Source organism: Camelus ferus, chromosome 28, assembly GCF_009834535.1.
Source record: "Camelus ferus isolate YT-003-E chromosome 28, BCGSAC_Cfer_1.0, whole genome shotgun sequence".
NCBI lineage: Eukaryota > Metazoa > Chordata > Mammalia > Artiodactyla > Camelidae > Camelus > Camelus ferus.
Window position 1 is genome coordinate 5,947,313 of NC_045723.1, and position 16,881 is coordinate 5,964,193.

Consider the following 16,881-nt stretch of genomic DNA (forward strand, 5'->3'; position numbering starts at 1 on the left):
CAAATCAGCCTCCCAAGCTCCTTATACAGTACACTTCCCAGACCATCTCAGGGGTCCCCGCCCGGTTCATCGGCAGTGGATCTGGGACAGATTTCACCCTCACCATCAGCAGCCTGGAAGCCGAAGACGCTGCAAAGTATTACTGTCAGCAGAGCTACAGTTCTTCTCCCACAGTGCTACAACCTAGAGCAAAAACATGCTCAGCCTGAGTGAACAGAAAACTAGGCAGGACCGTGTAGCTCTGCCCCCTGCAGGCGCAGTGGGGTGCCGCCCTGCCCTGCACCCTACGTGCGGCTCACCCCCCCCCCCCCACCCCGAGGCTGACGCCCAACACGTCTGCTCCTGACTTGGTTTCACCTTCACCCACAGTAATTTGTCCCGTTAGATGAAAAAATTTGAAGATCGATCTCTTTTCATCTGTCTACATGCCTACATAAATTATTCTTTCCAAGCTGGTAAAAAAAATTTTTTTATCCCTTCTTCGTGGGTTCCCGTTATTCATTTGGGTCTAAAGGGAATTAAATGGGGAAGATCCTGAAATAACCAAGATAGGGCTTGAAACGTAAATGATGGGAGAGCCCAGGGATTCAGGTTTTGTGTATCCTGGGTCAGAGGAGAGACAGATAAGGCCAGTGAGGAGGCAGACCCTGAAGCCTGGATATTTGTCAAGTCAGATGAGCGTTAAGATTCACTTGACAAGTGGAGCATTTTGACTGAGAATCCAGAAGGCTCTAGACAGTGAGCTCCGCACATATGAAGACGGGTCCACGGGCAACAGGACTATAGACAGCTAGCTAGCTCTCGGGCAAAGCAGCCTCTCCCAGAGAGGATGCTTAGTTGGAACAAGGGGGGGAATCTGAGCCCCTTGTTGTAAATATTGGGAGCACTCGAGGGTTCCCGGCCGGGGGAGGTTAAAATCAAGAATCCCCGATTTCCCCATTTAGATTCTTTTCTGCAAAGATTGCACGTATCAAGTCAGTGAACAAGTGAGAAGGTAGCTTCACCCTTGGTTTGCCTGCGTTAAACACTGTCATTTCCTTGAAGATGAAGTTTTTGTCCGAGTTTGTTTGTTTTCCTGGTCAGCGTTACATCAGACTGAGTGAGCTACATGCTTGTTGTTAATGTTTGGAGAAGTTCATGTTTTCTTCCCACTTAGAAGCCAGTGGGGACACTGTGTGGACACCATCTCCAGCCTCCTCCCCTGTGTCCCAGGAGAGAGGGTCACTGTCACCTACAGGTCAGCCAGAATATTCACACTGTCACAGCCTGAAAGCAGCAGAGCCCAGGACCAGCTCCTGAGCTCCTGCTCGCTCACGCTGCCCCCTGGACACGGTGCCTGCCCGGTCAAGGGCAGCAGCCTAGACAGACGTCGCTCTCACCATTGGCAGCCGAGCTGCCTTTCAGGAACATGGGACCCCCCCCTCCTCTCACCACTCTGGGCACAAAGCTCACCCAGCTGCATCTTCAGCCCTGGGGCTCTTATAGTCTCTTGGGCTTTCTCAGGGGAACAGGGTTCAGCCAGAAGCTCTGACATCGCATCCCCTCTCCTCCTGACACTCCCTTCCCGTCTCCTCTATGGTGCACCACTCGGGCATCTCGTCTACATCACTGAGCGAAGTGCTTCATTGTTTGTCCAACCTCCTGTTCTGAATTCACTGCCTCGAGTTCATCCTTATGTTACACACACGTGTCCTCGTCCTCAACGTCTAGACACTTGTTCCTCCCCCACATCCTGGCTCATTGTTACTCTGGTAGCTGAGAGCACAAGGGAGGGTGGAAAAGTCAAACATTTTCGTTCCACATGTTGATTTATACAAATGATAGTTATGAAACAAACTGACCAATAAACAAATATAAGGCTGAAAAGCTGAAAAATGAAGTACCTGGATAAAATCACACGTCTTCAAATGTTTATGGGACAACACTTAGCCTAAGGACGGAAGCACATCAGAATTTCAGGACGAGATAGTTACAATGTATTGACTTGATTTATTTAAAAGTGGATGTTCAAGTCCCCTTTTCATCCTACAGATGTTACACTTGCACGTAATTTGTTTGCTTTACCAACCGTTGTCCTGTCTCACAAATACTGGGGGAGGGACTCCCCTGGCCCTCTGGGCAGATGGGGGGACAAAACTGCACTTTAGAAATGTGTGCTCGTATGTCAAGATTTGTCTTTAGATTGTTCCTCAGGCACCCATAACTAACATTTTATAGATTATTGATTCAGGACAACTTGAAGAACCATGGGCCCAAATTAGCAGGTTACCCGCTGCCCAGCAGTGACCAGGAGCGTAGCAAGGATGAGCCCTAAGTCAGCTCGTGTCCTCGTGACCTTTAACAGGGTGCATCGTGTCAACCACTGGGAAGTAGCCCACGTACTGCACTGACCGCCGTTTACACGTAAAGACAGAGAAAGTGAAACACATGCATTTCCTGAGAGAGAAAAATTCACCCGTCAGCCACCTAGGCATCGAGGGAAATCCTGGATATGTTACAATTCCGGGTTACTCCAAATGTTTCCTTCTGTTTCAGAATTAATTAAGTTCGGAGATAAAATTAAGTTTGGAGATAACATGGCTGACTTCCACGTCACCAGTACCAGGATCTATTAACCTGCAACAAATTTTGTTACTAGCGCTCCTTATCTCTTCATTTTGTTCTGTGGGTTCTGAGGGTATCACAAATCTAAGGCAAACTAGTTTACTAGCCCTAGAACCTTAGCATTAAGCCAGAAACTTCACTAACCATGAAATACGCACTTCAGAGTCTCCATGTCGTCACGAGACTCTCCTGCTTGCTTTGCCTCACACAGGGAGACCTGGTGCATTTGTTTACCCTTGCGTAGATCAGTAACATAAATTCTTACAGTTGTTTTTGAATTTCAGCCAGAGCTGCTAAGGTACCAGAATAAAAGAGAGCCAAACAGCTTCTGGACAGTAGAGGTTCTTAATTCCAACGGCACAGGACAAGAAAGATGAGTAAGGTCTGCCCAAGTCAGTTCCTGTGAAGAAACCACAGGTTCTCTTTATTAAATTTTACAATTATGTCCTATGACTGCCCAAACTAGCCCATAATTAATAGGATTTCATTTGATTTATTGCTATTTATTCAGATTTGGCAAAGGGAGAGTATGGTCTTGAGAAAACAGAAAGATCAGGGCTGTAAAGACATGTTCCCATCAGCTCAGGTAATGAACACATTCCCAGAGCCTTCTCTGAGCTCCCTGTAAGCCAGAATATTTATCAATGAACTTATCCTCTCCTGAGTGACAATTACAGTTTTTTAAACAGATGACCAACGTCAGTGACAGGTGCCTTTGGGCTCAGGCATTGGCTCTAGTGACCTGGGCTTGGGGTGCGCCCTCTGCTGGACGGCTTGATCCCAGTTCTCATGCAAAGAGAAAGCGGCATTTTTCCATCAGAAAGTACATTCAGTTGGGCCCATAAGGAAACAGGCCTCTTACTAATTTTCCATTAAGAAAGCATCTTTGTGTGCTAGGAATAGAGTCAGAATAGAGAGTGACCATATAAATTTTCACCAAAATTGGATCACTTGCGAGAATAAAAAGGTGATGCAGTTAATGATAAAACTGCAACTGTATCAGGCAAAAAACAAACAAGAAAAAACCTTAGTTACCCTCAGATATGACAATATAACGAGAGAAAGTCAGAAGAAGAAACAAGAACAAAGGTAATGTGTGAAATAAAAAAGTTAGTGTACAAAATACACGGATCTCCAAAATAAAGACTAAAACCGGCAGGGAAATGTGTCCAACACACTGTGAGCCTTCTCTGTTGCACAGCGCCCAGCGGGGCCGTGCATGGATTTCCTCCAAAGACAGGTTTTCCTTCTTTTCATTTCCTCGTGGACGACGCTGTCTACTCTAAGTAACAAATCAAGATGGAACCCATACTCCACACCCATCTCCAGAGCGTGACATTTCCTGAAATTCACAGGGACCGTGGTATGTGCATATTACAGTTTAAGTCTTGGAGAGTCATCTAACTTCTTTCCACATTTTTAGAAGGAAGAAACCCTATTACAATTAGAAGCTTTTAGACCCTGAGGACAACTAAGGTCCACAAAATACAGAGATGGTTTTATCTCAGAGACACCAGGGAGAAACTCCTCTGGGACTGACTGAAGCCGCACTGGAGTGACCTCCCAGGAGGCACTCCACCCTCCAGGAGGCCTGCTTCTGCACCTGCGAGGCCACGAGCATCCATCCCCATGCTGATTTGCATGTCTGTCCCCAGAGACCATTTCTGCTCTTCGTGGTCCTCATAAGTAGGCTGCTTAGTGACTCTGGGGGGAAGAAAACAAGAAAGAGCCTCAGGGAGGACCTGCATTGAACATGGGTGTCCTGACTCAGCTCTCCTGCCTTCTGTTCCTCTGGCTCCCAGGTGAGGAGGGGCGTGCAGGGAGCACCCCCGAGACGATGGGAGTCCTCAGCCCCTAACGGGCAGATCCTCCCCAGGGTCTCTGCGGGTCTCTGCCCTTAATCTCCCCTCGGACACCCAAGTGCAGCTAAACCTGCTGGGAGGACTGTGGCTTGGAGTTTATGTAACGATGGTAACTTGACATTTTGCTTCCTTCTCAGCTGCCAGCGGGAGCAGCTGTGCTGACCCAGACTCCAGCCATCCTCTCTGTGTCCCTAAGGGAGAGCATCTCCATCACCTGCACGGCCAATGAGAGCGTCAGTGATTACGTGAGCTGGTATCAGCAGAAACCAGGACAGGCTCCTAGGCTGCTCATCTATGACGCTGATGATCGTTATCCTGGTGTCCCAGACAGGTTCGTTGGGCTTCAGTCTGGGACACAGTTCATTCTCACAATCAACAAGGTAGAGGCTGATGACGCTGCCAGTTATTACTGCCAGCAGGGTTACACGGTTCCTCCCACAGTGTTACAGCCCTGAACAAAAACCGCCTCCCAGGCCGGGTGTGTGCTGCGGGCGGGGTTTCCACAGCTGCCCTCGCCCTGCGCTCTGCTCAGGGGGCGGGGTTTACTGTGAGGAGGGTCTGCAGGGAGGATGATGCCTTGCACTGGGACTTCAGGCCTTGGAAGGCATCCTTTGTTGACAACATAAAAGCCCCAAACTTCAACTCAATGAATTCTAAAACTGAGATTTCTACTTCAGGTCTGCAAAGGAGTTTATCCACAACACGGCCTCTGAATCTCTTCTCTGAGAAATGTTTTTAAAGACAAAGAGCTGAAGCCAAACAAATGAGAGTGCGTATTCACGGCGCTCTGACTGTGACCGCTGCTCCTGACGCTACGGCTAATAGCAATAACAGGCGCCACCAGCAACTGCGCTGCCAACTGCCAGTTAATGAGTCATAAGGGATGACTGTGTTGAACACTGTACTTACGGCTCACTCCCCTAGTGCGATCGGTCTCACAATTATCTAACGATGAGAAACCAGATGTATTCAGAGCTTACGTTACTCAAGGTCCCAGGGCTTATAAAGGAAGAAGATGGAAAAAGAATCGGTTAATCTGACTCCATCACTAATTCATTCATTCATTTAAAAAAAAAGTCCGTACAACTAAACCCAGTAAAGTGCATTTGCTGGATATAAAGTGAATTTCTAGTGTATACCTGGGTGAATATAAACATATACACATTACTCCTCAACCACCTCCCAGCTCAAGATACAGACTGTCTCCAGCATCCCAGAGGCTCCATCATCCTCCTTTCCTGTCAGTTCCATGCCCCATCCATGACCATCAAAGACCATCACTGCTCCGTTTTCTATCCATGTCGATCTGATTTTCTCTGTCCCCGAACTTCGTATAAATGGAATCATACAGTATATACCGGTTGATGTCTTGCTTCTTTTCATCAGCATATTTTTTTCACTTCATCTGTGTTGTCAGTGTGGCCATAATCTGTTCCATTTTAGTGCAAAATAATCACTATATATATATATATATATATATATATATATCACAATTTATCATTCTTCAATTAGTGAGTTGTTTTCATTTTGAGGCTCCTATTAACAAAGTTTTAAAGGCCATCCTTGCAATCGGTGTTGTGCACTTAGGACCTCAGTTTTCTTAGGTACTTTCCTAGGAACGGAAGTGACCTCAGGTTGGCATAGGTTGGCCTTTAATAAACAATGTCAAATAGTTTTCCAAAACGATGAACATCTTACACCCGACCAACCTCGCATAAAAGTTCCAGTTGCTTCCAACCCTTTTCAGTACTTGGCACTGTCAGGCTCCTATTTCGTGTTCGTGTCGGTAGGTCTTGAAGTGCTGTTGTGGTAGAACTTACGTTTCCCTGGTGTGTGATGACAGTGAGGACCTCCCCGTATGCTCCTCATTTCCTCGCAGCTATTTGGAGACATTCTTTCTTGGGACGTGCTTGTTCCAATTATACTTTGCCTTTTTTGAGGAGCTGTTTACATATTTTTAAAATAAATCTTTTGTCAGAAACAGTCCTTGGAACATCACCTCCCAGTGTGTGGCACGCCTACTTAGTTCTTAATGATGTCTTTGCAAAGAGATTCTTGATATTTGTAGAGTCTAATTTATAGGATTTTTCTCTTGTGTGTGCATGTGTGCATGTGTGTGTTTTGTTGGAGACAGATACTGCCCAGCACTAAATGGAGTTTTGAGCAGCAAAGTATTGTTTAACCTCCACAGGCTTTAGATTCCAGAGATGGTGGGGAAATCCCAATTCAAAGAGCACTGACATCGGACTGGAAACCAGACGTCATGTTGAATGTGGCCCCACTCTTGCATAGAACCTGGAAACCAGTGATGACCCCTTACAGGTGTCAGAAGTAAAACATGTTTGAAAACGTGCAAGAAAGACGGACAGATGAGTATGGAAATGACACTGTCAAATAACAGGAAAAAACCTCAGGATGTTTTCTCCACCCGTGGCCACAAAAGGAGCACACACACCACTGAGATGTCAGGAGGGGCTCTGACTATGTCTCTGCTGATAACGGCCAGGAGCTCAGCCAGATGCCAGGCACCACCCACCAACACCATCATCACTTCCGTACCCATCTCATTGCTTGCCCTTAGCATCCAGGAATCACTTCACAGCTCCTCCTGCTGCCCCTTCTCCCAGCAGTCTCCAGGGTCACCGGGCAAATACACAAGTGCAAGACTCACAAATGACACAACTGATGCTTATTCAGCTGAGAGCAAGTTCCCTCTGTCACATACTGTCCCAAGCAGAGTACAGGTCTGGGGAAATAATTCACACCAAGAAAGTGTGTTCAAAAGGGCTGTGGTGAGAGGTCCCTGTACCAAGGGAAAGAATGTGATCCAGTCATTGACCGGCATCAGGGGACCTAGATCAAGGTGCCCCCTCTTGCAGAAAGGCATCAGTACAAACCTGCAGGTCTCCCCAGGCAGCGGTCATAGTTTGAAGGCCTGTAGACGGGATTTGACATGTGCTCACGTCTGCAGTCACCACCTGGCTTAACAGAAAGGATCGGTGTGGTCTAACTTTCCAACTTGTCAAGCTTTGTGGACACAGAATGTCAGTGACTAACAGGACAAATGAAAACAATGGCTTTGGCTAGATTTATACCCGTAGCTACATCCAGGATAGAAAAATTAACAGAAGAGATGTCTTTCAATATCAAATTAAGAATCATAAGCTTGGGCCCCTTTTCTCTTCTAATATGGATCCGCTAGGATCATACTTGAAACTGCAGAGTGCCAAGTGAACCGCATGCTAGCCATCCTCAGATCGTGGCCCTGCCCTCTGTCTCCATGACTGGACCACACACAGGCATCCGTGTACAGTTGTTGGGTAACCAGTGCCATGGTCACCATGACTGATGCGGCTCACAGATGCCTCCACGCTGACCCTCCCCGCAGCTCTCAGCATCCCTGGTCACTGGAAGAATGGCCACTTCTTCTCCAGGAAGCAAGCCCATAGGCCTGCCCTTGCCCTCATCTCACTGCTGAGCTCACAGCCTCATTGCAGGTCCCACTGCCTGTAGACAGTGTCCGGTTCTCAAGAAGAGGGTGATCTGTGGGCCAGAGAAAGCCGTCTTTCCCTGGTCTCTCTGGTAGAAATCCTCAGACCATCACAAGCTGAATCACTCCACCCACTATCTTGAAGGTGGAAAACAATCACAGTTTGAAAAACATAAGACAGGGAAGAAATTTAAATCTCACAAGCGTGTCATCTAGCCACAGACTCCACATTTGTCTACAAACGGGTCTCTGGGGTCCCAGACAGGTTCAGGGGCAGTGGGTCAGGGAGAGATTTTATGCTTAAAATCAGCAGGGCACAGACTGGGGATGTTGGAGTTTGTTACTGCATGCAAGGTACACATGATCCTCCCGAAATGGTCCAGCCCTCAACACACACCTCCCTCTGTGGGATGGCCCAGCTGCCCACACGTGTTGATTGTCTGGAAAGGAGGCACAGCAGATTCCCTGAGTCTGTGCAAGAGGAGGCGCTGGGGATCTCAGGGGACTAGGTTGCTGCGGAAGGATCTGTCCCGTCACTGCCCGGGCCCCCGGGGTACCTCCCGGATATGGCTGTGTCTCCCACAATAGCCTTGTCGTGACATAAGGAGCAGGAAAAATATAGGATTCCAGTGAGCTCTGAGCAGCCAGACACGGCAGAAGGGAGAGGTGAGTTCAAACCACCCTAATTCTCCCTGACGGGTGTGCAGCTGTAAATCAAAGGCCCCATAGCCAGGCAACGGAGAGGGACCGTGGCCACACAGGACAAGGGTGGAAGGCTGTCCACTGGGGTTTATTTTTTAAACTCAGTAGATAATCAGTGACTACGGGATCAAAGCCACAGAGCTGGCTGCTCACATTTGCAGAGTTACCAAGGATGGCCGCTGTCGGGGATGTAAAGCACCGTGGGCTGTAAGTGGAGAAAAGACGGACAAAGAGGACACAGAACGTGAGCATGGCGTTGGGAAAGCAAGTGTGACCTAGAGCCCTGGAAGGGAGGGGAGAACCCAGTTCTGAGACAAAAACCATGAGCTCAAAATGCAGAAAATCAGAACACGAGATGCTGACCAAGCAGCCAGGTGGGAGGAGACGAGTCAGAGAAGCAGACGAAGGTCTGATGGGGAAGCGGCTGATAACAGGAAACTGAGCAGTGAACCTTGAGCGGCTCCCAAGGCAAGAAAGCGATGGGCGCAGGGAGATAGAATAAAATTCAAGGTTACAAGGCCCAGGGCTGAGACCTGATGCCTCAGGGTGTGAAGCACACTTGTCCCTTCTATGCAAAACACAGTAGAAGCTGTGATTGGCTCAATAATATAAATCTATCTGTATGGACAGCGACACAGACTTAGGTGATGCGAAAATTCTTGAACAACGTAGAGGAGACACAGCCTCTCCTACAGCTAAGAGAGACGCAGGGCTGAGCAAGAAAGCAGCAGCTGGTGCGGTGGGGCAAACACTCACTGACCCGTGGCCCTGGGGAGGAGGTTTTTGTTCAAGGCTGAATCACTGTGAGGGAGCACTATAAGCCTGCTGGCAGTAATACACTGCCGCGTCTTCAGGCTGGACGCTGCTGATCGTGAGAGTGAAATCTGTTGTGGACCCACTGCCGCTGAATCGATCAGGGACCCCCGATGCCCGGGTGGACGCATAGTAGATGAGCCTTCTAGGAGACTGTCCATTTCTCTGCTGGTGCCAAGCTAAGAGGCTTTTCTGGCTGGAGCTGGAAAACACACTCTGGCTGGACTTACAGTTGATAGTGACCTTCTCTCCTACAGATGCAGTCACGGAGCTGGGAGACTGGGTCATCACGATGTCCCCACAGACACCTGCAATCATAACAGTGACCATACATTGCATTATTACTATATTAAAATATATGTCTAAGAAACATAGGGTTTATTATTATCATAAATAATCAGTGTTCTAGGTTAAATCGCTCATTTACTGTACATGGTAAAATCATTTTTTAGTTTTATAAAGACATCTCTCCTCTCAACTCTCACCTGAGACCCAGAGCATCAGGAAGGTGAGCAGGTGTGGCTGTGGCCCCATCTTGCTGCTGCTCACCTGTCTGGTGCACTCAGGCCGCGTCTCCTGGAAGCCCCTTTAATAAGAGCTCTGAGCAGCCAGCCTAGGACTCCGGGGGCCTATGCAAAGCACCAGGGCATGAAATTAAAGTGCCTGAGCACTGAGCTGTGGCGACAAATAGTGAAAAGGAGATAAAAATATCAGCTCCCCAGGAAGTGTGAGCGTATGCCGACCAGAGGCCAGAAACCGACTTGACACTATGAGTTTTCAACACAGTTCAGCAAAATTCCGAAATGGAAAATTTTCTTAGTATCAACTCCAATTTTTCAAACTAGCTCAAGGAGACTCAAAAACATAAATTAACTTATATTAAAAAAAATGTAATTGTGAGTATGTGTACAGAACTTATTTAAAGCATGTATACGTGGTGTCATTATATGCAATATATTCACTGAATAGGAAGAGGGCAGAGTGAACACATTCGTATCTCTAGCTCAGATTCTCTTTTGAATTTTAAAATTCATCTTTGTAGTCCCTCTTGGACATCTCATACACACCTCAGTACATCCAAAATCATGCCTCTCATCTTTCCCTCACCACAAGGCTGTGTCAGGAAACCAATCAACCTTGTCACTCATCTTTAAGTCGATCAGTTAGTTTCTCAAATACCGTTGTTGTTGTTTTTTTTTAACATTTTTTATTGATTTATAATCATTTTACAATGTTGTTTCAAAGTCCTGTGTTCAGCACAATTTTTCAATGATACATAGACATATACACACTCATTGTCACATTTTTTCTCTGTGAGCTACCATAATATTTTGTGTATATTTCCCTGTGCTATACGGTATAATCTTGTTTATCTATTCTACAATTTTGAAATCCCAGTCTATCCCTTCCCACCCTCCGCCCCCCTGGCAACCACAAGTCTGTATTCTCTGTCTATGAGGCAAGTATCATTTTAAAGCCTCTCAAATTTCTTTCTCTAAGTGACCTCAGGTGTCACAGCGCCTCTTGGGGGTAACACGTGGAATAGCCTCAATTCTCAAGCCCTGCTAAGAGTTTATTCCTTCTCCAAGTCAAAAATAGTTATAGAATTACACAAATAAAAATATGGTGAGCTCTCCTAGGCATAGGGCGTTCTGAATAACTCCGTTAGAGCCCTTGACTTCACAAAGCTTTCATTTTAATGGCAGGGACAGATGATAAACAAACAAGATTGCTGCTGCTGTCCCCACCCTTCTCCCTCTGAGGTCCCGCCCCTGAAGTAATGTCATTACTCAGGGTGCATGGGGCGATGAATGAAGGTGCACTTAGTGTGTTTCCTTGTCCCACATCGTGAACAGACTCAGGCAAAGGAGGAACAGGGTGGAGGGTGTAGCTCAGGGGTAGAGTGAGGGCTTAGCATGCATAAGGTCCTGGGTTCAATCCCCAGTACTTCATTAAAAACAAAGTAATACATAAACAGATAAATGAATAAACCTACTTACCTCCTCCCACCCAAAAATATTAAATGAGGTTTAAGAAAGAAAGAAATAAAACTTTCAAAAGAAGGGCGGGGGGAGGACATATCAGTGCATTTTAACACTTGTGCTCCTTGGAGAAAGAAAGTTAACTGTAGTCTTGTTAACTGTCAGCTATCCAGGTCATCTAACAGTGACAATTTGACTCCAAATATTATTAATGCACACACATTGCTCCAGCTCTGATAGCCTTTGCACAGCCACCAGCATCCTTGTGCCCCCTGCATGGGTGCACTCCTCACTCCGTCTGGGCGCTGACTCCTGCCCCGGGGGCCCCCACGCATGTGAGGGTCCTCCGTGACCCCCCAGAAGCTCACACACCAAAGCTGGGAATTCAGCGCCGCTGCCCCTCGCTCCAGCTCCAGTGACCCTCGCTGCACGTCCAGCCCCACCCCACGCAGATGCCCTTTCCATATTGTGGGCGCCAACCCCACACAGCTCCTCTGCTTTTACCTTCCTGCGGGGTTGCGTCCTCACCAGGCTTGGGCACTAATGTCCTGAGTCCAACCATTGAAAACAATGTTCTCTTCGGATCTGGGAAAGAGTTGGGGGTGGGTCGGTAGAATATGCCGATTTGGGGAACCAAAAGGACATACATGAGTATTTGGTCCAGGGAGGCTGCCAGCTTCTAAAGAAGAACATCCTGGGTTAAGAGGGGGTGGAACACACAGGCGATAATGCGTGGAGGGCAGGGAACATCCAGCAGGGATGTGTGTGATGACAAACAGAGCTACGAAGCTGGCTGATACTTCCCAGACGTGGAGACAGAAAAGTTCTGTCCTCGACTGGCCTTGATGGAAATGGGGGGGCAGCACGCTCATAAATGCTCAGCTGGAGGTGACAGGTTAGTGATGAAAGGTCCCCAGTGTCTGGTCCTTTCTTTTCAAATCATGGTTGTGCACATAATGTATCGTTCCCCTACTTCATAGCACCTCTGGCTGGTCACACTGATCATTTACCTCACCAAGAGCATCAGAGAGTCAAAGAGAAAGCCTCTCTGGGCTCAGTGATATCCAGAGGTTACAAGTCAAAAGGGGTTAGAAGATTTCTTGCATCTTTGGTGTTGGGTCACACCTGCAAGCCCCTCGTCAGCTGGAGAGATAACAAGAAAAGCAGGTTTTAAACTTTGAAGGGAGAAAAACAAAAATCTACTCTAACCATAGGACAGTAGGCTGATTGTATCCTGTGGCCCTTCTGAAGAAACACACTCTCTGCAGGCTGATGTGTGCTGCCCTGGTCGGACCTGAGACACCTGGGGGACCCTGCACCTGCGCTGTCACTGCGGGGAGGCCAGCTCTGCAGCTGTGCCCCGCCCTGCCCCACCCCCTGCTGATTTGCATGGTCCCAGAGCACAGCCCACCGCCCGGGACACTTATTAATCGTCCAAACGCACCCTGTGCAGGAACCAGTCCCAGTCAGGTCTTAGCATGGACGTGAGGGCCCCCGCTCATCTCCTCGGTCTCCTGCTGCTCTGGCTCCCAGGTAAGGACGGAGACACTGGGATTTACTCAGCTCTGGGTGGTCAGTACCTCCTGGCCCTTCAGGGAAGTCTTCTTATAACGTGATTAATTGTGTGGATATGTGTTTTTATGTTTCCCATCTCAGGTGCCAGGTGTGCTACTCAGATGACCCAGTCTCCCTCCTCCCTGTCTGCATCTCTGGGAGACACAGTCACCATCACCTGCCAGGCCAGTCAGAGCATCAGCAGTTACTTAGCCTGGCATCAGCAGAAACCAGGGCAAGCTCCTAAGCTCCTGATCTATGGTGCATCCAGCTTGCACACCGGGTTCCCTTCCAGGTTCAGTGGCAGTGGATCAGGGACAAGTTTCACCCTCACCATCAGCGGTGTGGAGGCTGAAGATGTCGGAACTTATTACTGTCTGCAGCATAACAGTTACCCTCCCACAGTGTTACAAGCCATAACACAAACCACCAGGGGAGGCAGACGTGTGAGGCTGGGCTGCCCCAGCTGCTCCCCCAGGTTCCTCCATCTGCTGAAAGCCTTTCTCAGGTGCACCCATGTTTGAAGGGCACTGGAAGGTTTTGGTAGAAGCCTCCTTGTCACCTTAACTCCCTCACCCTCCTCAGCCCCAGCAGCACAGACGAGACAATGTCTCTCCTGTCTAATAAAATCAGAGATGATCTGATTTTATGACCCCTGTTTCGTCTGGGATGTGGCATCAGGGCTCGTACAGCAGGGGTGAAGCCACCCTGTCTCCATATATTTTGTTATACTAGACAACAAAAGAATGAAATGATAGAAAATTAGCATTTTGGATGCTGAACCACAAAATCAATTAGCTACAAAAACCTAGCATTTCCTTCTTTGCTTATGACTACTGACATCAAGTTTGGGATTTAAACATAGTGACTGTGAATGGGTTACATCAACTTTTAAATACAAAAAATAGTGCCCCAAAGTCTCTAGGAAACAAGTGTTTCTCAAAATCTTTGCTTTGCTGTTTTCAGCCTTTATTAAATTAGAAAAAAAATGTGTTTATCACCCTCTACATGTGCATTACACATAACTTACACCTTGATACTTTTTGAAACAAGGGATTTTTTTCCACCTTCATTCCACTGACAGTAAATGTAAGGCAGTAACAAAAGGAACATTTCCAGAGTGTTGAGAATGGCAGTGGGTGGTCTGACTAAAGCCCAGGACTGCAGGCTTCTCGACCTGGGGGCTCCTGTCTTTGCTGCGTTTAAATGGCCACCGAAGGAGGACACGCGCCTTGCGGTGGGCAGGCGCCGCAGGGGGAGCAGCGGCCCGGGGGGCTGGGGGAGGGGGGCCGGGCCCGCAGCTCCCGGTGGGGCTGCATCGCTGCGGAGGGAGGGAGGCGACTTGCCCGCAGCACTAGAGGGCAGCGTCTGCGGCCTCCAGGCTGCTGATGGGGAGGGAGACATCTCTGTGGGACCCACTGCCACTGAACCGCCGTGACGCCCCAGCTAGTGACTTGGAAGCTGGGAAATGAGTGGCTTAGGTTTTCCACGTTTCAGCTGGAACCAGTTTAGACAGGCTGTTTGCTCCACGCTTGTTGACACTGTCACTGACCCTGCGGGTGACGGTGGTCCTCCCTCCAGGAGCTCTGGACAGAGGGTCCGGGGACTGGTCAGCCCAGTGTCACGGTAAGGACCTGAGACTAAACAAAAAAGAGAAGGGAATGGAGGGAAACAGGAAACCATGGCTCTCCCTCCCTGCATTTCCCCGTGAAAGTGTAAGACTTTGTAAAATGTGCTCTGTGACTCTCAGTGAGAACATGAACAACACTCCTTCAGCGTGTATGTTTAATACTAAATACAATTGAATGTTCCCAGCTTAAAACAAACCTCCTGTCTGCACATTTCATTGTCCTGAGGGCTCACCTGGGGTGCAGAGCCCCAGAAGCCCCAGGAACAGAACTGGTGACAGCTCCCTGTGTGACCCGCCCGCTGCTCCTCGGGGCCGGAGGGAACATCCTATTTATGAGGCTCTGGGAGGAGAAGTGAGCGCCCAGAAGGACCCGCAAAGCAGAGAAGGCAGCAGAAAGACGCGGAGGCAGATGGCGGCTGGTTTAGGGTGTTTAAAAGAGAAGGTCAGACTGTACTTCAATCAACAAAATTACATAATACACTACAATTTGATTATCCATTAATCTATTGATGGACATTTGTATTATTTAGTGATTTTAGTTATTAAAATTGAAGTTGCTGTGAATATTTTTTTAAATAAAGGGAGAGAGGTCAGAGACTGTGACCCGGCGCCTGGAGTCAAGGCCACGTGCGTGTTTAACAGGAACACGTTTCTCCTTCTTGAAGCTTGGAGGGATGTATTTTCTAGTTTTCATCACACCCCAAAGTCGTTTTGAGGATTATGTACCTGGTTCTTTACATTTGGTTCTTCCATTAAATGAGCAAGAATTTTAAAATGATCCCTGAAAACAGTCCCTGGGTCAGCAATCGTCACCTGCCAAGAGCATTTGTCTCATTAAATGAGATGCCACATGAATATACTTTCTTTTTCACCATAAGTTACTACAAGATATTGAATATAGTTCCCTGTGCTACACAGGATGAACTTGTTGTTTATTTTATATACAGTAGTTAGTATCTGCAAACCTTGAATTCCCAATTTGTCCCTTCCCATCCCATTCCCTTCCTGGTAACCATAAGTTTGTTTTCTATGTCTGTGAGTCTGTTTCTGTTTTGTAAAGAAGTTCGTCTTTTTTTTTTTTTTTAGATTTCATATATAAGTGATCTCATATGGTATTTTCCTTTCTCTTTCTGGCTTACTTCACTTAGCATGACAATCTCCAGGGCTATCCATGTTGCTGCAAATGGCATTATTTATTCTTTTTTATGGCTGAGTAGTATTCCTTGCGTAAATATACCACAACTTCTTTATCCAGTCATCTGTCGATGGACATTTAGGATGTTTCCATGTCTCAGCTATTGTAAATAATACTGCTGTGAACATTGGGGTGCATGTATCTTTTTGAATTAAGGTTCTCTCTGGATATATGCCCAGGAGTGGGATGGCTAGATCATATGGTAAGTCTGTTTTTAGTTTTTTGGGAAATCCCCATACTCTTCCATAATGGCTGCACCAAACTGCATTCCCACCAACAGTGTAGGAGGGTTCCCTTTTCTCCACAGCCCTCTTAGCATTTACCATTTGTGGACCTAAAGTTTCCACATTCTGAGTCTTCCTTCAGCTAGATGTTTGACTTTGGGCAAGTAACTTAACATACCAGCCCAAAATTCATCAAAGAGTAATGCTTTTGGAAAACACAGAAATGGAGAAATCTGAGTCAAAGGAGAAAAGATAACTACAAAGATCCTTAGTTTTCTAAATAACTATGAAGGGATTTTTATGCGAGTTTAATAAAGTAGGGTGGTTAAAAAAAAATCAAGATTAAGGTGAGACTATGAGCCTTTGTCTGAATGATACACAGCTAACAATCTCAGCTATTCAGAGCTCTTTTTCTTTGAAATTATTGGGAATTTTTCCTTCAAATTTAAAACTCTTCTCTGGAGAAAGAAAGCCTTTTGCATCCAGAAATGCACTGAGTAATACATGCTGTCTGAGAGGTCTTAATTTAGTTTTTTTTTTAATAATTAATTAATTATAAAACAGCTTCTGTGGGAGATGCACACACAGAGACACACAATTGGGTTTAAAATTTTTCTGTATGTTACTCATTTGTTGAAATGAGCCTAGAGACCCCGGGTGGAGGTGCCCAGGTGGAGAGGAGCATCTGACAGGGCTGAGCTCAGTGAGCAGCCGCCTGGAGAGGTGCTGGCTGAGACCTGGAGCTCTGTGGGAGGATCCTCCTTACTGTGCTGGCAGAAATCCTCTTCAGCATCATCAGCCTCCACGGGATGGATTGTGAGGGTG

At 47.2% G+C, this 16,881-nt stretch overlaps 2 gene segments (V, D, J or C); one reads left to right on the forward strand and one right to left on the reverse strand.

The window, feature by feature from the left end:
- Window positions 1-16,881, forward strand: part of LOC102512053 — an 80,166-nt gene that overhangs the window by 32,085 nt on the left and 31,200 nt on the right. Inside the window, 1 exon segment of the V gene segment in view lies at window positions 1,614-1,617. Within this exon segment, the coding sequence occupies window positions 1,614-1,617 (4 nt within the window).
- LOC116660394 lies at window positions 9,439-10,116 on the reverse strand. The segment is given in 2 exon segments: window positions 9,439-9,779; window positions 9,957-10,116. Coding segments are annotated over 2 exon segments (372 nt in total).